Genomic DNA, 21605 nt, shown 5'->3' with positions numbered 1-21605 from the left:
GTATTACTAATGTTTTATTTTATGTTTCAGATGCAGCCGCCACAATACTCCCCCACCGAGACCGTTTCACGGGCGATAGTAGTCAGGAAATCGAACGACTCTTCCACTTCGAGTCTTTCTTTCAGGTGGTGGGTCATCAGAAACTGGTACGGCTGGGTGTGTTACATTTGTGCTTGTCGAGCTGCTGGGAGTACTGGGACTGCGTACGCCATAAGCAGGTTTTACTCTGTCGATGGTTACAGTGGTATCTTTGCCGTTTACTTCTAATCTCAAGGTTTTGCCATTTCTAGATTGCTCCAGGACTCGGTGAGGACCTGTATAAGGTGACTGGAGTGCTCGTTTCGCTGGACCCCGGCGTAGAAAAACATGGTCTGCTGAGAAAACATCCTTTGGTAAGTAGAATGTTTTGTTACTGTGGTTGGATGCTGGTGTAGGAGACAGATTTGCCATATGTCTTCGCAGACGTGAGATGAAGTCAGTGACGTCTACTGTGGTGTCTGCTGGCAGTGGCGTGAAGAATTCGCCTGGCAATCTCAGTGGCTCACCGTAAACGAGTTCAGCTGACGAGGTTTTGAGATCTTCCTTCCATGCGCTTCTCATTCCCAAAAGCACCAATGGTAGGATCTCGGACCATTGTGGGTTGTTATGGCACATAATGGCAGTCTTCAGTTGTCTGTGCATGCGTTCAACCATACCATTGCATTGAGGGTGGTACGCCGTGGTTGGACTGTGTTTGGCGCCGACTAGCTTGATGATGCTCTGGAACAGGTGAGACTGGAATTGCTGTCCCTGGTCCGTGGTGATGGTGTGTGGGCACCCGAAGCGTGCCACCCAACCGGACATGAAGGCGTTGGCGCACGATTCGGCTGTGATGTCTACCAGTGGGTAGGCCTCTGGCCATCGTGTGAACCTGTCCACGGCTGTGAGGCAGTATCGGTAACCAGATGAATAGGGCAAGGGACCAATTAAGTCGAGGTGGACGTGGGAGAAACGTTCGGAAGGAACAGGAAATGTGGCAAATGGAGAGGAAGAGTGACGGGTTATTTTGTTACGTTGGCATTCTTCGCATTGTTGAACCCATGTTTTGCAGTCAGCGCGTATTCCTGGCCAAACGTATCTTTGCGTTACTAATTGTGTCGTGGTCTTTACTCCAGGATGGCTTAGATTGTGGATCGTAGAAAACGCCTGTTGCCTGAATCTTGGCGTTACGTATGGACGTGTAGTTTCAGTTGATGTGTCACAGTACAACAATTCATTGTTTGTTGCTATTTTTTGTAATTTCAGAGATGAGCCATTCTTGATGAGGTCTTGCAGTTCAGGGTCTTGAGCCTGGTCGCGTGCAAGTTCTTCAAAGTTTATTGGTGTTGAAATTTGTTCGATTCGCGACAGCGCATCGGCAATGATGTTGTCTTGACCTGCGATGTGTCGTATGTCGGTGGTGTACTGTGATATCAGATCTAGGTATCGAAATTGACGTGGAGAGCACTTGTCGCGTTTAGTCTTGAAGGCGAACGTTATCGGTTTATGGTCTGTGAAGACTGTGAACGTTCTAGCTTCCAGCATGTAACGGAAATATTTGATTCCTTCGTAGATGGCGAGTAACTCTCGGTCATAAGGACTATATTTCTTCTGCGCGGCTGATAATTTTCTTGAAAAGAACCCAAGAGGTGTCCATTTGTTGTCTTTTCTTTGTTGTATTACAGCGCCCAGTGCTTCGTCAGATGCATCAGTGAAGAGAGCCAGTTCTGCTTGATTATCTGGATGCGAGAGAAGTGTTGCTCGAGATAGACTGCTTTTTGATTCTCTAAAACTGTTCAGGGCTTCTTCTGTTATTTTTATAGGTGTAGATCCTTTAATGTTGCCGGTAAGAAGATCGTTGAGAGGTCCTTGTATTTTAGCTGCTTGAGGTATAAATCTTCTGTAGTAGTTAAGCATTCCCAGGTATCTCCTCAACTCTTTTGCGGTTTTAGGTTCTGGGTAGTTATTTATTGCTGCAACTTTCTCCTCGAGCGGACTTATGCCTTCAGTCGTAACTTTATGTCCCAAGAATGTGACTTCTTCTGCTCCCCAGACGCATTTTGACGTGTTGATGAGAACTCCATATTTTTTGAAACGCTCGAATATAATTTTGAGGTGCTCTAAATTCTGTTCTTTACTTTCTGAGTAGACCAGGATGTCGTCAATGTACCCGAACGCAAAATCGAGTCCCTGCAGCACTTCATCGATAAATCTCTGGAACGTCTGTGCTGCGTTGCGTAGGCCAAACGTCATGAAGGGAAAATCGAACAACCCAAAGGGTGTCGTTATAGCCGTTTTCGGAATATCGTCTGGATTTACTGGCAATTGATTGTATGCCTTGATTAGGTCTATTTTTGAGAATATTCTGGAACCTGATAGTTGATAAGCGAAATCTTGCAGATGTTTGATTGGGTATTGGTCTGGAATAGTTCTTGCGTTCAAGGCGCGATAGTCTCCGCATGGACGCCACCCGTCATCTTTTTTAGGGACGAGATGAAGGGGCGACGACTCAGATCATAGAAAGAGAATAGATATGAAGTCGCGCGTAACTACAACGAGAACCAGTGTCCCCACATTTCCCCCACCACAGCTCCCACACACACATTCAACTGTGTAAAAACAAAGCGACTGAGAGTCTACGACAACATGTGCAACCGGCTTAAAAGTGCTGTGATTGGCCAGAAGGCGTGCCTTATGGCCAATCAATGGCCGCGTGACGTGACGCACACTTTGAAAAAAGCAATTAGAGAGAAGAAAGATAAAATGGAGTCGATAAGATATCGATACTTTAAATCCTGGGGGCAAGGCTCGAAATTGGTTTAAAAAATGCTTGTATGAAAACCTTTTTATTATTATACGTTATTATTATGTTCTTTAACGATTTTTGCATAAAGGAGTCAGTTCCATTTTGTATGGACGAAAAACTCAGAATCAATTATTGGGACTAAATGAAGTTACCTTATATTAATTTAATTTACCCCAACTAAAGCTCAATGTCGTTATCGATGGAGTATAGAAGTTATAGACTGACAAAGTTTGTATGAAAAGTCATGGGTTAAGTAGGTACTTGCGATTTTTACCAGTATTTACAACATTGGTAATATATTATTATTCACTTTAATAATAATAACAGGATCACTGTAATTATTATTAACTACTATCGCGCATTAACTTTTTAATTATGGCGAAATTCGTACCGCCTGTTTATCAAAAATAATGCCTATATTAGGCTTTCAACTAGCTCTTATAGTAATCACATAGTTGACAGTTACTAATCCCTTCTACTATTGTTATTGTTTTTGTAAAAACTTAAAAATCGCAAGCAACTCATGATTTTTTCATTCAAAATTAGAAAATAGAAAATAATAATTTACTTCTATTTATCGATAATAGGAAACCGTATTAGAACACGAGCCCTGCACTATGTTACGACCGGCACATGCGGCCGTACTGTGTATTTTCACGCGTCAGTGGATATCGGAAGAAATAAAATACATTGCGCAGTAGTTACGCATGACATAAAGTGGTTGCTAACTAAATCGTCAATGTACAACGTGTTTGAATTTTTATCACCACTAATTTCGATATCGCAGTAAATGTCACGGCACTGAATTCGTTCGTAAAAATGTTTAGTTTTTTTTATTTATATGCAAAATACCAATGGATTTGCAATACTTACATGTGGTAAATGACTTCATTGTTCCTGTAGTTCTTCGTTTCACTTATGTTATTGCACGTTACGACGCATTATCCAACGATATCGGAGAACATTTCCTCAGTACGACTGAATCGCGACTAACCTGGCGTCGCGGGCGATGTTCGTTTCTGGGCATATCGCGGAGACACGCGCCACGCCCCCGTTTCACATCTATTCCCTTCTATGATCTGAGGGCGACGACCACGGGCTATCCGATCTTCGAGCTGTGCCATTCATGAGCATCTCTTCGAATTCCTTCTTCGCAATCTTGAGGCGATCTGGAGCCAAACGACGTGGTCGAGCTGCGACGGGAGGTCCTGGCGTTGTGCGTATGTAGTGGCGTGTGTTGTGTTTTGGCTCGGAGGGTGATCCTGAAGGTCGTGTGATCTCTGGGTACTTGCGCAGTAAGTCATGGTAAGCCGAGTTTCCACATACTGCTTTGATGGCCAATGTTTCGTCAAGTTCGCTTCCATAATGTATTGCTGCGACAGACAGATCGGTTATATTGTCTATGAGACGGTGGTTGCGGCAGTCAATGAGTAAGTTATAGTAACTTAAAAAATCGACTCCTATAATTGGCTTTGTGACGTCAGCTATCACGAACTTCCAGGTGAAACTGCGACGAAGTCCAAGGTCTAGTTGAAGTTGTGTGTACCCGTAGGTATTAATAACTGTGTTATTTGCTGCATACAACTCGTATTTGGTTTTTGTGTGATGGCCTTTCGTAGCTGATCTCGGAAACACACATAAATCTGAGCCTGTGTCTACTAAAAATCTTATTTTAGTTTTTCTATCACACACGAAGAGGCGGCCATTGCAAGAGAGGCAGTCATTCGCCGCGATTAGTGGCTGCCTTGACCGTTTTCCGGCTTGAATGTGCAGGGTTTCGTACAACGCCTTGCCTTAGAGCCGAAGGTGTGGTGATACCAGCACACGTCGTGAGGTCTTGATCTGGAGCGTGAACGAGATCTGGAGTCGCGTCCTCTAAACTGTGGTCGACTTTGTCTCAGCGTTAGTGCTTCTACTTGTTTAGATAACTGTTCAACTTGCCTTGCTAGTCCTTCCATCACCATTAAATGATAGGGTTGCGTTCCAGGTGTTGCAGACGTTGAGGGTGTAACTTCGGCGACCTGTGAGCTGGGTGATGCGATCGCTTGAATTTTATCTGCCAATTCAGCTAATTTATCTAAGGCCATGTCGGATTGCGAAGCTATTATTGGTTGTACACTTGTAGGTAGTCTACTAGACCAAATAGTCTTGATAAATTCCTCTGGGACGTTTGGGCCTGCTAAGTGCATCAAATGTCTCAAAAATTGAGATGGTTTTCTATTCCCTAATTCTTCATCGTTTAATAGTTGTTTCACTTTTTGTTCCTTAGAAGACGAAATTCTATTAATTAATTCTCGTTTTAGTGTGCTGTATTTATTTTCTCTAGGTGGATTTTGTATAATATCTTCTACTTCAATTGCATATTGGTGTTCTAAATTTCCGCATACGTAATAGAATTTCGTAATATCTGAAGTAATTCCGGCAATAACGAATTGTCCTTCAATTTGTGCGAACCACAAAGCTGGGCGATCAGGCCAAAATGGAGGTATTTTCACACCAACTTTAAAAACATCTCCTCTGCTCTCTGAGCTCGCGCCAACATTGTGGGTGGCCGTTGGGCCCGTTGGCGTTTCAAAACTCGCAGCGTTAAGCAAAATATTTGTAGGTGTTTTCGGTTCGGCGTTATCGGTACCTGGTTTTGACATGATGAGCGATGATCCCAGGTCACTATTCTCGTGGATGAAGGTGCTTCAGTTCAATATCGAGGGTCACCAGTGTAGATGTTGTTGAGGTTTAGTAGAAACAACACCCACTTAAATTTGTTAACTCCGTTTATTGCGGAAGAACACAGTCGTACATTCACAGTAGGAAGAAGATAGCACAATATACAGTAGAAAGAAACGTACAATAGATTATCAAGATGAAGAAATGCGATAGAACTAGCGAAAGCCGGCAAGTAGTATTCAAATAACAAATTGGAAGCGCATAGCAAGACGCGTACGAGCGGACTGGCTCTGCGTCGGGCGGCGGCCGAGCTTCGAACAATAGTACATACAGAAAAAACGTTTGCCTACTACGCGGCGCGTGCGACGGGCTGAGCGTGTTCTATAAATAGCATCAACTTAACCGACCGACGCAAAGGAGGTAATGTTTTTTAAACAATGTAAGCATTTGATTTATAATATTTTTTATGTTTAGAATAAGTTATACAATGCAAATATGTATCTAAATATATGAATATTTATGTAAGTATATTATAGATATATATTGAGCGATTTAATTATTTTATAGAATCTAAGTTAGCTAAAATATATTACTTTTTACGTTTGTATGACTTTTTATATCTTATTATGTATTACTAATGTTTTATTTTATGTTTCAGATGCAGCCGCCACAGTATGATAGAGAAGGTGCTACACTTAATTTGTCTGATATAAATTTTTTGCACATGTCGACAACTTATTTTATCATGTCCAACAATTTTCAGACATATTGCTATGATACCGATCGGTAAAATTTGTTAACATTTTCAAAACGGTCTCAAAATTTAATGCGTTCACATTTCCGTCTGAAAATTGTTTTGTTCGCATCAAATAACCAAAATTTACTAATAAAAAAGATTTTCAGACGTATTGCTATGAGACATTTTTTTTGTCTCATTTTTTATTTTTTTAAGTGATTTTACGGGTTTGCGCTACACCACTAACGTCTGAAAATAATGTTTCCGGTATCTCAGAACTATCATTCAACTACAGTCTGCAAATCAGACATATTGCTATGATGCAGTTCGGTAAAATTCTTTGACAATTTTGAAAATTCGGTCAGATCAAACGCTACGCGGAAAATGTCTGATATTGGTATTTTCGAGTTCAGGATAATCGTATCTATCGATTTGATGCGGTTTTGGCCGTATTGCTATGAGACAAAAATTTTGGTCGTGGGCTCTCGTACTATAGCCTCAGCTTGCTGTATTTTCATTCAGACAGGGGCGTGGCTATCACGCCGTTGTCTTTGGAAAAGTCCTGGAACTCAGTCTTCAGAATCTGATCCTCAAAAGCTGGACCCACTGACCAGAAGTAAAATAAATCTTCTTTTTTGTCGTCTGGCTGCTGGCTTGCGGCATCGCCTATTCGGCGGTTGGATTAATTCTTTGGCTACCCTCCAGAATATACCTAAAATATATGTAGAGTACCTACAAATCCCACATCCAGGCTAAACGTACCTACTAGAAGTCCAACTTACTTGTAAGTAAAGGGGCCGATTTCTTCCACCTTCATCTTGTCATCTTCTCCGCTCAGGAAGGCTTCTCCGTTGGTCACGTTGAACAGGTAGGCCGACACGTGGATGCCGTGTGCTTCCAGGCTCAGCAACTCGTGGATCTCGGAGCCGTACGTCAGGTGGGTCCGCTGGACACAAGAAAACGTACAGTTGCATCAATGTGGACAATTATGATCATCTAAAATAGAGAAACACGGGTCTTAACGCGACATTTTTATATGAGTTACATATGTACTCACGGCTTGACGTTTCGGCTGCTATGCTGCAGCCGTGGTTGCAAGCAGACTTAATTGAGTCCGCTCTATAAAAAATGTAGCGTTGAGACCCGTGTTTGTCTATTTGAAATGGAACGCGAAAGTTTAAAATCTTAAATTATGATCATCAGCCTATAGTAATCCACTGCTGGATAAGGGTCTTTCTTCCTTCTATTCGGCTTGTCCCAATCAGCTTCCAGCTTATTAAATAAATAGAATAGAAATAATTTTATTTCACGCAATGAAAAAATGCAAATAAAAAAACATTCACTACTGTTAGCGCCATCTATGGGCGCAAGAAAACAACTCATGACGTCAAAGGCGCGGAACCAGAGTGAAGATCGCAGCTAACTTCGCGCCGCTCCGCCCTCCTGTCAACTTAAAATCGAACGTTTCTAACACTCGACAATTTGATCTCGTTGCATACAGTCTGTAAACCTGTCACTTTAAATAAACGTTAAAACCGTAATTTCAATAATAATTAGTCATTGAAGAGACCCTTATTCCTACATATATTCGAAAGTCTGAGCTCGAAACATGTTCCTTCGAGCCGGATGACATGTTCCATCGCACCAGCTGACGGGATTCAAGATACCACAGAAGTCGATACCTGTTGCGTGTCAAGAGAAACCCTGTGAAAGAAGCAGCTCTGGAATAACGGTCAGGTTAAACCACTCCTTTCCCTTCCTATTATAATCGATTTGTGCTAATATTGTGTCGCGTTTGCGGATTTCAGTCGATATTTCAACCGTTACAACTACCTACCTACATTGTCGCGTTGGTGGGTGCCGGGTCTGCCTATTGCAACGAGCGTCGGGGTGATCTATACGATTGTAAGTACCTTTTGTTTCCTAAATTCTTCTCAAAATGAGCGAGGATAGCGATAGATCAAAGCTGAATGTACCAAAGTCAAGAGAGGGTAGTCATTCGCCTTCTAGAGAACTTAAATTAACCGTTTCAGACCTCAAAAAACAAAGAGGAATTCTGAAAGGTCGTGTAACTTCTTTTGAAAGCTATATTTTAAAATTTCAGAATTTGGTTATTACAAAATGTCAAGCAGTTGAACTAAATTTAAGAATTTTGAAGTTGGAATCAGTTATTGATGAGTTTTACAAAATTCAAGATAAAATCGAACAGTTTTGTGATGAAAATGATCTTTCAATAAATATTGAGTACCGCGAAAGCTTCGAAGAACAATATTTTCGAAGTGTTTCTGTCGCTAAATTAATTATAGAAGACCAAAGTAATAACCAAAATTCGGTAAATACGCAGGTTTCAAGTGACAAAAATGCATCGTTACAAATCAAATTACCTGAGATCAAATTACCCTCTTTTAGTGGTTCGTATGATGACTGGCTCGAATTCAAAAATTCGTATTTAACGATGATACACGGACGGGCAGATTTAAATGCGATTCATAAATTTCACTACTTGCGGTCATCACTTAGCGGTAGTGCTTTACAGGTTATAAGTGCATTAGAGTTCACAGCAGAAAATTATACCCACGCATGGGAATTGTTACACAATAGATTTCAAAATGATCGACTTTTGGTGCACAACCATGTCAAAGCCTTATTTTCGATACCTAATATAAATAAGGAATCTCCTTTGCTCATTAGAAAACTCATAGATTCTATTTTGCGAAATTTACGTTCATTGAAATCGTTGGGCGAGCCCACAGAATCATGGGATACACTAATTATATACTTAATTGTCTGCAAACTTGATTCTTCGACCGAACGCGAATGGGAAACTTATAAGGGAACACTTATTTCTGGTTTTCAAGGCCAAGAAATTAAACGTAAATTAATATTAAACGACTTGTTAACATTCCTGAGAAATAGAGCTGATTTGTTGGAAATGGTGAACGTCAGTAGTAACGCAAATAGTGCTCATAGTTTTCACAAGCCCCCTAATTCTCATTACAATAAATATCACAGTAAACAATTTCATGATTCGAAACCGCAGGTAGCACAAACACACACGCAGAGTTATGTAGCTACAAATAACGGGAAAACAACCAAACGTAACCGTTGTTGTGAGATGTGTCGCGGAAATCATGCTTTATATATGTGTAGTATGTTTTTGAATTTATCAATCGAGGATAGGTACAAATTAGTAAATGAAAAGAAACTTTGCCATAATTGTCTGCGCGGTGGCCATTCTATAACTAACTGTTATTTCGGGCCGTGCCAACAGTGTAAATGTAAACACAATAGCTTGTTACATAAAGAATTAAAAGAAAATACAATTGGCAATGTTAACTCTCAGTCAAGCACATCTCAAATAAAGTCGACCGCAATGCATTCATCTTTAGGTTCGCATTGTCACGATAATTTAAACACCGCTCAGCTGACTACACAAACAAAACAAGTTTTGTTACCTACCGCGCTAGTTGAAGTGATCGACGAAAACAATATGCGACACACAGCCCGCGCGCTTTTAGATAGCGGTAGTCAGCATTGTTTTGTATCAGAAGCGTTTTGTAAACGAATAAATTACACGAATTATATACAGTCCATTGTTCAAATTTCTGGAGTGGGACAGTCGGTCACACAATCCAATAAATTATGCGATTTAAATATACGATCAAAATTAAACGATTTTTATACGCTTATTCGGTGTTATGTTTTGCCATGTAATATAACATCATTCTTGCCAACAATGAATATTAACGTAGAATCAATACGAATACCTGAAAATATTCAACTTGCAGATCCTACTTACAATATACCCTCTGAAGTTGATTTATTGATTGGAGTGGATGTTTTTTGGGATCTTTTAAACGAAAATAAAATACGATTAGCATCAGGATTATATTTACAAGATTCAAAATTAGGTTGGGTCATTTCAGGACCTATTTATACGAATAAATTGCAATCGAAAAATAATACCGTCCGATGTAACTTTATTCAAAATGTCGGCATAGATTTACAATTAAAAAAGTTTTGGGAATTGGAAGAGTTATCAAAAAAACACACTCTTACTAATTCCGAACGTGAATGCGAAGAAATATTTATAAATACAACTAAACGTGAATTAGACGGCAGATTTTCAGTACGTATTCCACTGAAAGATTCAGCCGATTCTTTAGGTGACTCCTATACGACAGCTTATAAACGATTTATTGCATTAGAACGAAAATTAGATCGTACACCTGATTATAAACGCATGTATTCAGATTTCATGAAAGAATATCGCAGGTTAGGTCATATGACTAAAGTAGACACGTACACTTGGCCACATTATTTCCTCCCACATCATGGGGTATTTCGTGAGAGCAGCACGACCACCAAACTAAGGGTTGTTTTCGATGCTAGCTGTGCTACAACTACGAAAAAGTCACTAAACGATATTCAGCATATTGGCCCTAAGCTTCAAAATGAAGTTTTTTCAATTTTGTTGCGCTTTAGACAACACCAATGGGTTGCATGTGCAGATATTGAAAAGGCTTATCGACAAACTCTCATACAACCCGATCAACGAAATCTACTACTAGTCCTGTGGCGAGAAAAACCGTCAGATCCAATTGGCATTTATCAATTAAATACCGTAACGTATGGTACTGCATCGGCGCCGTACTTATGTATACGATGTTTACATCAGGTTGCGCATGAATGCGACGATGCAGTGATCTCGCGTGTCATACGGGAGGACTTCTTTGTGGATGACCTTCTCACATCACACGACGATTCTAAAACATTGATTGAAATCTGCGAAAAAACGTCATACATTTTGGGCCAATACGGTTATTTATTGCGCAAGTGGACGTTAAATTGTGATGACACAACCGCTGCGAAAATAAAGAATTTAGCTATAGGCGAACACACTCAAACCAAAACATTGGGTTTAGGCTGGCACAATAGGGATGATGAATTTCATTTCACAACACAACTTACTTCGTTTGATACGTCATCACTGACTAAACGCAATATGTTATCAGTAGTCTCGCAAATTTATGACCCTTTAGGCTTTCTTGCGCCGATTGTGATCGTAGCAAAAATACTTTTACAAAAGTTGTGGCTGTGTAAACTCGATTGGGACGATCCCGTTCCAAACGATGTCTCAATTAAGTTCACAAATTTTGTTGATTCAATTAAAAAATACTTATACGAAATAAAAATTCCACGATTCATAAGGAGTATTCATACTAAACGTTTAGAATTACATATTTTCTCAGACGCGTCACAGGAAGCTTATGGCGCTTGTGCTTATGTACGATTAATACTGAATGATAACACTACACGAATGAATTTACTATGTGCAAAAAGTAAAGTAGCGCCGCTCAAAACTATCAGCATTCCTAAATTGGAGTTGTGTGGTTCGTTGATAGGTGCACGCTTATATAAAAATATTATCGATTCTCTAAGCCTAACATTCGATTCTGTTTATTTCTGGACAGATTCGACCATCGTCATTGGTTGGTTAAGTATGTCACAGCAAATGCTGTGACATACTTAAAACATTTGTCCAAAATCGAGTCACAGAAATTAATGAACTAACAAATGACACATTGTGGTTTCATGTTGAAAGCCAAAATAACCCAGCTGACTTAGTGTCAAGGGGTTTAAACGCTGTCGAACTGAAAAATAATAATTTATGGTGGCATAGTCCCAGTTACTTGCATTGTTCTGAGTGGTCACCTAGCAAACAACCAATTACATATTGTAGTAAAGACTTACCTGAAACAAAAACTACAAGCGTAAGTACTTTATGCATCAATTCAGAAAACATATTCGATTTTGATAGATTCTCATCTTTCAATAGATTAAAACGTACGGGGGCCTACTTACTTAGATTTATTTATAACGCGCGTAATAAACAGCTGAGGCGAACCGGTTCCTTATCTGCCGCTGAGTTGAGCGAGTCGCAGCAAATGTTGTGTCGATTCGCACAGATGCAATCGTTTCCCTCGCTTTATAACAACTTACTCAAAGGATTGCCGTTAGAAAAATGCAAGGAATCTAATAAAGTTATCGGTTTAAATGTATTTTTAGACAGTTCTAAAGTAATTCGTGTTGGCGGGCGACTTTGTAATGCGACCAACTTTGAGTTTGATAAACAACATCCGATGTTGTTGTGTAGCAAAAGTCGATTTACAATACTTTTGTTTGAATATCAACATAAAACGTTACTTCATGCGGGACCTCAACTCATGTTGAGCACTATCCGTGAAAGTTGGTGGCCGCTAGCAGGTAGAAATCTTGCCAGAAAGGTAGTACATCAGTGTGTAACGTGCGTTCGTATGAAAGGCAATGTTTTCAAACCTATAATGGGAAATTTACCCTTGGAACGTTTAGAGTCAGGTTTTCCTTTTTTACGTACTGGCGTAGATTATGCCGGGCCAGTCTTTATACTCAATCGCAAAGGGCGAGGTGAAAAATTAATTAAAGGTTATATCTGCCTATTTATTTGTTTTGTAACACGATGCATTCACTTGGAACTCGTAAGTAGCTTATCAACAGCTGATTATATTTTAGCTTTAAAACGTTTTATGTCTAGACGAGGGAAACCTCAAGAAATATTTTCCGATAATGGAAAAAACTTTGTCGGTGCAGAAAAAGAATTTCCGCTTTATTCTAATATTAATTGTAATAAAATAATCGATTTAGCTGCAAATGATGGTATTACATTTAAATTTATTCCTCCCTATTCTGCTCATTTTGGGGGACTTTGGGAAGCAGGGGTCAAATCGTGTAAGTATCACCTGAGACGCATACTAGGCAATGCTCATTTAACATACGAGGAGTTTAGCACGGTATTAGCACAAATCGAAGCCGTCCTGAATTCCCGTCCTTTGTCATGTTTATCCACAGATCCCACCGACTACCTTCCCTTAACTCCATCCCACTTCCTCATTGGCCGCCCCCTGACCGCTCCAGCCGCTGTTGACATCACCGAGGCACAGACTAGACGCCTGACACGCTACGACAGGATCGAACAGCTTCGCCAACACTTCTGGAAGCGCTGGGCCACTGAATACGTCACTGAGCTTCAAATTCGAACCAAGTGGAAGACAAACACAAATGAAATAAAACTGGATAGTCTAGTTTTAATCAAGGATGATCAACAACCACCACTCAAGTGGAGATTGGGAAGAATTGCTGAAATTTTTCCCGGCAAAGATGGAGTTGCACGCGTCGCAAACATTCGAACATCGACTGGAATAGTGAAGCGGGCGTTTTCAAAACTCTGTCCTCTTCCGCTTCATACAACAAATGAAAATGAAGATTGCATCGCCTCAATCAACAATCAATGAAACTAAACGAAGACCGAAGAACCTACTATCGGACTACATTTTGAAAGTCAATCATGAGCTTTCAAGGCTGGCGGTATGTTAGCGCCATCTATGGGCGCAAGAAAACAACTCATGACGTCAAAGGCGCGGAACCAGAGTGAAGATCGCAGCTAACTTCGCGCCGCTCCGCCCTCCTGTCAACTTAAAATCGAACGTTTCTAACACTCGACAATTTGATCTCGTTGCATACAGTCTGTAAACCTGTCACTTTAAATAAACGTTAAAACCGTAATTTCAATAATAATTAGTCATTGAAGAGACCCTTATTCCAACATTATATTCGAAAGTCTGAGCTCGAAACAACTACATAAAACTAAATCGAACATGGTATCATAATATCATCCTACTATTGCAAAAAAGTATGAATACGTCTTGGGCACAGTCTTGTGTGTACAATGTCATCTTCATGGTCCACTATTTCTCAATATTCTTTGTAATACGAATCCGACCTTACACTTTAAAAATAAATTTATGTATTAGAATATATTGATACATAACTTACATAATTAGCGATAATTTGAATTGCGTCGACGTATATGAGCAATATGGCAACAGCAACGCAGACCGCACTCAGTGGGAGAAATGTCATCAGTTTTCCTGAAAGTAAAAGTGTAGTCAATTGACATAAACAGACTGACGACATAATAATATGAATACATACGTTGTATGTATTAAGTACTAGCGGCCGCCCGCGACTTTGTACGCGTGGATCCCGTTTTACCTCCTTATAGGGGTTGAATTTTGCAAAATCCCGTCTTAGTGAACACCTACGTTCTAAAGGAACCCCATGCAAAATTTGAGACTCCTAGCACTTTTAGTTTCTGAGATTTCGCGATGAGTGAGTCAGTTAGTGACCTTTCGCTTTTTGTATAAATATAGTTAGACAGATGTAATTACTACGGTCTTTCAAGCCTAGTTATTAAGAGATTTTTCCGTCGTTAGCGCGAATAGCGCACGTAAAACGCAGACCGATAAATAATAGAAAGACGCACGCACGTTAAACTTTTGATTTTGCATTCAATACTTAAACATGTAATTGTTCTTTGAGTTAGACGTGAAAAAAACGTAAACAAAAATCAGCCTAGGTTACTTCGCTAATTTATAGTAATACACAATTATTGACATAATATCTTATAAACTTTTAGCACATAATATCTAAAAATACTATGATGATTGCAATTGTCACGTAACCACTTTTTTATCCACTACGAGGAACGAGGAAGCTCTTGGCCTGTACCTGTTTAAAAAAATTCTGCGACAGAGGTCAATCAACTCATAATAATAATATCTAAAGCTGCCCGTTCGAAAAAAACCAAGATATTAATTCGAAAAGCGACGTTGAATTCTATTCATCTATACCTACTATCGCAGGACCGTTCATTGTGGAAAACCTTGGGGGAGGCCTTTGTCCAGCAGTGGACGTCATTTGGCTGAAAAGAAAGAAGAAAGAAAGATACCTACTTAGGTAGTAGGTTGCAAAATATTTTAGCAAGGTTGGAACTATGCCTACTCGTATTTAGCCTTTTCGTTAAAAATATTTTACCTATTACTTAACTTTATAAAAATTTTACATGTTACATCAACAACTTATTTATTTATCTATTTGTAATAAGTATACAAACAGTTTACTGTCTAGGCTTGATCGTAAAGATAAAGTGACAATGATTAGCGATCAATTGAAGTGGTGGACATAATTTCTAATAATTATCCGCGTGATTAAACGTAAGGTTTAATGGGCATAATTTCTTACTCGCTCTAATTTTTTCTCTTGAATCTTCCGTTAATCTTCTGTTTGTTTCCTTAATAAAGAAAAAAAAGTCTAACGCTTATTATCACTTCTAAAAATAGTGGTCTACTTAACATCGAAAAACACGTATCGTTGTACTTTTAAATATTTCAACGTTCGTCGTAGACAGTACGGCTAGCACGAAAAACTTTCGAGTTAGAATCGTTTGCATATTCGAATCGCCATCAAAAGATTTAGTACGAAAACTACACCAGCGCCCTTGTGAACATGTCGTAAAGTGAACTTAGTATGAGAAATAGTTGCACGAAACTTATTTTGACAGTCAAAATTTTCACGTTATCGTTTAATTCGAAGGTTGAATATCGAATTTTGTCAAGTACGCAAACGATTCGAAGACGAATGTTGTTCATGCTAGAGGTACAGGTCTCTGCGTCCTAGCAAGATATCTACTAAGCAAGAGCTATGTCGTAAGTTAAAGGTCTGTCTATTTGTAGTTAATTATTAGCCGCTAAACTAAACCCGATTTAGGATTAGGTCTATGAAGCATGATTTAAACCTTTTGACTAAAATCCATGGTGAAATGGGAACCAAACTCTTGGAATAATCTAGCGTTAAAAGATTTTTAAAATATTGATGTACCTACTACAAGTAGGTTCTTCTATTCTATGTATATTTACCTTCAACATAAACGTTATTTTTTATGGCGTTTGCGTTCCATAATGTAGCGGATGTTGACTTACAAAATAATAGATTTAACGCAATAGATGTGTCAATTAATACTAATGTCAGTGGGTAATAATTAAATTAACACTTACTTTTGACGTGTTTTGTTGGAATTCGTACCCCATCTTTCCGTTTTGTTTTGCTATACTCCATTTTATGGACCTGCGAATTAAAAAGATTAACAAAATTCCATTAAGAATTTTCCAATATTGTTATTTTGGCTCTATGAATCGATGTCAATTAATATCTTTACCAAAGTGGACACTACAACTTATATAATATCTCTCTTGGCTCGATCTGGGAATCGTACTTCGGATCGCGAACTCTCAGACTCTCTGTGCTCTACATTTTACGAGATGTTGCAACTAATAACATCAAATTAATTTATATTTTGTCTTTTTGCATCAGAATTGAGGTCACAACCTTGTTGACATTAAGTTTGACAGCTTCACGTGCTGTTTGAAGGCTTATCTCCTGGGAATCAAACCCAGAACCTCCTGATAATTACTACTCTCTAACCACTTGGCCACATCGTGTTCGTGTGAGATCGCGGTCAAATAAGCGGGCATATACTCAGCCCAATTACGCCCGGGTCCTGTCCGAATACCGGCTTTAACCGAATATAGAGAACCTAAACAGTATTAGCATAACCAGAATCGGTCTAAACTTTTCAAGGATAAATGCATAAACGACATTTTAGGGCTATGGAAAGTTTAAGGGCCCCGTCCTTTAAAAAATATGACACACATTTAATCTAAGAATGGAGATTAAAAGGCTCGTAGGAGAGTAATTGTCCTTCTGGTAGACAATTGACGATTTACCTGTCTGATTTTTGACGACAAATTTTTCGTGTAAATAATTATATTTTTAGTGAAGTTCGCAAATTAAAACAAATTCCCAAGTCAAGTTTTAAAACATAAGTCGTTAGTTCAATAAGTAGTTACCTAACAATCGCGGGTACTGCTTTCTAAACTTAAATTTTTTTTAATACTATCCGTTCGCTTTATGTTTGCCGCTGGCGATATGTAGTCACTCGAAGAGAAGCGTCTATAACTCTATCAAACTATATTTAAAATATTTTTTATTTATTATTATTGATAAAAATAGTGTATTTGCGTAAAATAAGACACATTAATTGCGTTTAATCACTAACTAATTGCGTTTAATTGCAGTTGGGGGAGGGGACGCGCATTCCACGGACCGGCAAAGTTAGCGCGAACGGGTAGTACATGCACTTAAGTTAAAATTATTAATGTTACAAATAAATTAATGTATCCAAAATAAAATATATTATAACGTGTTCCAAAAGTACTTTAGGTATTAATAAATTCATTTATAACAATCAAAATGGCATTTATAGTCCATTCAAATTATCATTAAAAAGGAGTCAACCTCGGAATGTCAGGTTTTATGCTGAATTTTCGTTTAAAATAAAATACAAATAAACATTGACTAAAGTAAAGCCATTCACTTGGCAATGCCCGTAAGAGATTTAAAACATACTTACACGACAACTTTCAGAACATCAAAATAGAGGGTATACGGAAATCCAGGTTATTTTCTCACATTGCGATTCCCTAATTTGACTGGACTAGGTAATTAGGTATTTTTCATTCTTTTTCCATACAAAATAATTCGCCATAAACAATTTAAAAAAACATCTGCATGTAAAAAATATTAACATCGCATTTTAGGGTTCGGTAAAATGGGTAAAAACGGGACTCTATTACTAAAAGACATGTTGTATCTCATGAACCGTGATAGTTAGATAGTTGAAATTTTCATAGATGATAATATTGTGTTTCTGTTGCCGTTATAACAACAAATAAAATAGAATAAGGTAAATATTTAAGGGGGCCTCCCCATATTTTTAACTAATACTTATTATTAAGATCAATGACATCTTCCAAAAATATGCGTTTTGGAATACATGTTCGACATTTTAACTTATTTTTATTAATTTTTAATAATCGTCACGAACATGTTGTTTATAGAGCTTTTTTTAATTTAAAATTAAATTAATTAGTACTTTTTTAGTACTTTTTATTTAATAAAAAGTTAATTTTAAATTAATTTATTGAATATTAGCTTTCCGCCCGCGGCTTCGCGCGCGTGGACTACGTTATCTACATATTTTACAGAACCCTATTTTTTTCCAAAATAAAATTTTGCCCATGTTATTTGTGGATAATGTAGCTTTCGAATGGTGAAAGAATTTTTAAAAACGGTCCAGTTGTTTTTTTTTCACAACCAAACAAACAAACAAACAAAGTTTTCCTCTTTATAATATTAGTATAGACTAGCGGCCGCCCGCGACTTCGTACGCGTGGATCCCGTTTTACCCCCTTCATCTATCTTACGCGGTATAGATTTTTTCATACAAATGTTTTTTCCCGCTAACTCCCGTTCCCGTGGGAATTTTACAATATCCTGTTGTAACTAAGCTTTAAGTTTATTAAGGTACCTGCATGCCAAATTTCAAGCGTCTAACTTAAGCGGTTTAGATTTTTCATACAAAAGGATTTTCCCGCTAATTCCTGTTCCCGTGGGAATTCCTAAGTATACTAAAACCTGCCCAGGAGTATGAAGAATAATTGTACCAAGTTTCGTTAAAATCCGTCGTGTAGTTTTTGTTTCTATAAGGAACATACAGATGGACAGACAGACAGACAGACAGACAGACAGAAAATTTTTACTGATTGCATTTTTGCCATCAGTATCGATCACTAATCACCCCCTGATAGTTATTTTGAAAATATATTTCATGTACAGAATTGACCTCTCTACAGATTAATTATTATAAGTATAGATTTTACTTCTAAATAGTCACAAACGGCTCAGAAAACTTTTGACAGCTACACATAAAAACAGAACTACATAAAAATCAAATTATTTAAATATCTACTCCTATTTATCACCTACTCTCACAAAATTGCAAATTAAACCTTAAAATTTACTTTAAGGAAAATCTTTTAAAAATACTAAATCATAAAAAACTACATAAATATTATTAAACCTTACCCCTCTTTGTGTCCAATGAATTAAAAAAGCTTCACACCCCACACACACGCACTTTATTTAATTCGACGACTCTATTTACTTCGGCAAAGTTGACCTGCCCTAGCTAAGTGGCAAGGTTGATAAGCAGGCGTCGGCCGCGTTTAGGCACGAGTTGACAAATGAACCGCTTGCTGAATGTCCACCGAATACATCTCGTTTAGCAATTACTGATAGCAGTGATTAATCTGCTACAGCTTCTGAGCTCAGCTTTGATCGCGTGATGATAATAAACGATATTATTATTATTATTTGTATCTCCCCTGTGGATAAGCACGGCGCGGAGGCCGGTCCTTTTGGAAGGCGTTTATTATTATTATAATAATAAACATTATCCTATCTCGAAGGGGCCTCTTTGTGTTGGATATGTATCCCCACGAACGCCTTCCTAAAGGACCGCCGTCAGGCGTCACACGATTTTCCATAGGAGAGATACAAATAATTATAATAAGTAATTGTTTATTTAACAGACACACTTTTTGGGCACAGTAAAGTAATAAAAATAGCAATTTTGCTCCGAATGTGCGATCTAAATTCTGGAGCTTAAACTAGGGCCACCCTGAACTTCAGGCCTCCTCCTTCCTCCCCACAATAAATAGAACCAAAATGTTACGAGTAGAACTTCCAAACAATACAAATAATATCGAAATAGATTCCTTCAGGAAGAACTAAACTTGCAATTTCACCAGATATTATCAACTAATTAGCTTTTGCCCGCGGCGCGGCTTAGCCCGCGTGACTGTTTAAAAAACCGGGATAAATCTTAATATTTAATTTTGTCTAACTATCTTAATCCTTTCCCCGGTCTCAAACTATCTCTATGCTTTTCATCAAAATCGGTTCAGTGGTTTATTAGGCGTGAAAGCGTACGTCAGCCAGATTTGATGAATTTAAAAGAAATTAGAAAAATATCTAAGTAAAATAATTCACTTGGCAATGACCGTAAGATTCTAGCTCTCCATTCCATTCAAAACTTTTCAATGTCAACTGCCAGTAGCTAGTAGCGGGGGTTTACCCTGCACTCGTATTGCAATATCTGTGGGTCTAGACAAAGTGCACATTTTAATCGCAAACCAGTCGAAAAGTGGTCGAAAAGCCTTTTTTTGTATGGAGTACTATGGAGTTTTGACGGATTCGATTTTCGATTCGATCAAAAAGTGCACTTTGTCTAGACCCACTGGCCTTGGTAAGTTGGTATTGGTGACAGTGGGGGATAGCATCAGTCGCGGCCCTCATATAGGACATGTATGAGTATGACGTCTTTATTAAAAGGAGGTCACAAGCAAAAAAGAATTTAATTTCCTCGGTACAATAACCGCATGGATTACTTGTAAATGTGCAGGTATGTTGTATGTGTTACCGGAAAAGTATGAAATTACTATATAATTCCTAGTGAAAAATGTGTTCAATTGATAAATAGCGAACTGAAATTAGGAATGAATGTCAAATGGAGCGGGTAGAGCGTGAGGAAAGCAATGCTGTTTTGTAGCAAAAGGCCTCACATGCAGTCGATCTGATGTGACTTTGCTTCTTTGCGTCGAATCTTCAAACGCAGCCTCATCCGAAACTAAAATCATATTAGTCCAGTCGATCGTGGCAAGGCAAAAAATACTACATGATTGTGTACTAAAAATGCTGTTTCATTTAAGATTTCAAGAAGTATGTAAGTGGTAGATCGCCCAGGGTTTCGTTAGTAATCAGTAGATCTTATGTCTAATCAAATTGGCCACCCCTGCCCTATAGTGTAGAACGTAGAGTTTTTGCCTTAGAATCTACATGCAATAAAGAAACGAGAAAAACCTGAAATGAGTGGTGATAATCAAAAGTATTTTTAAACTTGAGAAAAATCTACAATAGTATGGTAACTGACGTCAATAAGCTAAGAATACTATTACTTAGCTAGACGTTAAAATTAGAAGTATTTTTGATTAACACCTACTTTGATAATAGGATGTGAACTTAGACATTATTAGGTACCTATGATTATTGGAATCTATAAAAGTTTCATATATTTTTCAGGAAACTTTACATACTTATTAAATGTTTTAGCTGGGGATCAAAAAACTGACTCTTAGTTAAGACCTCGACTTAGTAAAGTGTTATTAGTGAATATAAACTTCCTACTCCTGATATAATAAACTGAACTTTATTGTAACATTGCATTGTTATTGTTATCTTTTTATCGTTTAATTGCCCCTGTGTTGCTGTTTCAATTGATGAATTAGTTACTAATTAATTCTAAATTGTTTCTAATTAATAATAAGCGAAAGATCACGCTTGGGTTAAGATAATTCTCTTTTATACATTCAAAATGGCCTAGTCGGGGTGTTGTAATCTGTTTATTCAATCTTGAATAAGGACATGTCATTAGCAAAGGACATATTATGTAATTGATAACCTCTCAATGTCTTTTAACTTGGTTTTGGAGAAAATGAATGAAACTCATTTAATCTATAGCGACTTATGTATTAAAGTTTAATTAAC

At 38.2% G+C, this 21605-nt stretch overlaps 1 protein-coding gene across 1 annotated transcript in view; it reads right to left on the bottom strand.

Annotated features, from left to right (window-relative positions):
* The window catches only part of LOC135077048 (scavenger receptor class B member 1-like), a 28295-nt gene extending 8982 nt beyond the window's left edge, over nucleotides 1-19313 (bottom strand). Inside the window, exons 1-4 of the mRNA XM_063971643.1 lie at nucleotides 19086-19313; nucleotides 16157-16226; nucleotides 14097-14191; nucleotides 7007-7170 (exon numbers count right to left, since the gene is read on the bottom strand). Of these exons, the coding sequence (XP_063827713.1) occupies nucleotides 7007-7170; nucleotides 14097-14191; nucleotides 16157-16217 (320 nt within the window). The 5' untranslated portion in view covers nucleotides 16218-16226; nucleotides 19086-19313. The remainder of the gene's footprint in view (nucleotides 1-7006; nucleotides 7171-14096; nucleotides 14192-16156; nucleotides 16227-19085) is intronic.
* Between the last annotated feature and the right edge of the window lie 2292 nt (nucleotides 19314-21605).

The sequence above is a fragment of the Ostrinia nubilalis genome, chromosome 12 (assembly GCF_963855985.1).
Source record: "Ostrinia nubilalis chromosome 12, ilOstNubi1.1, whole genome shotgun sequence".
Taxonomy (NCBI): Eukaryota; Metazoa; Arthropoda; class Insecta; order Lepidoptera; family Crambidae; genus Ostrinia; species Ostrinia nubilalis.
Note: the sequence above shows the minus strand (reverse complement) of the source record. Positions and strands in the feature narration are given on the sequence as shown.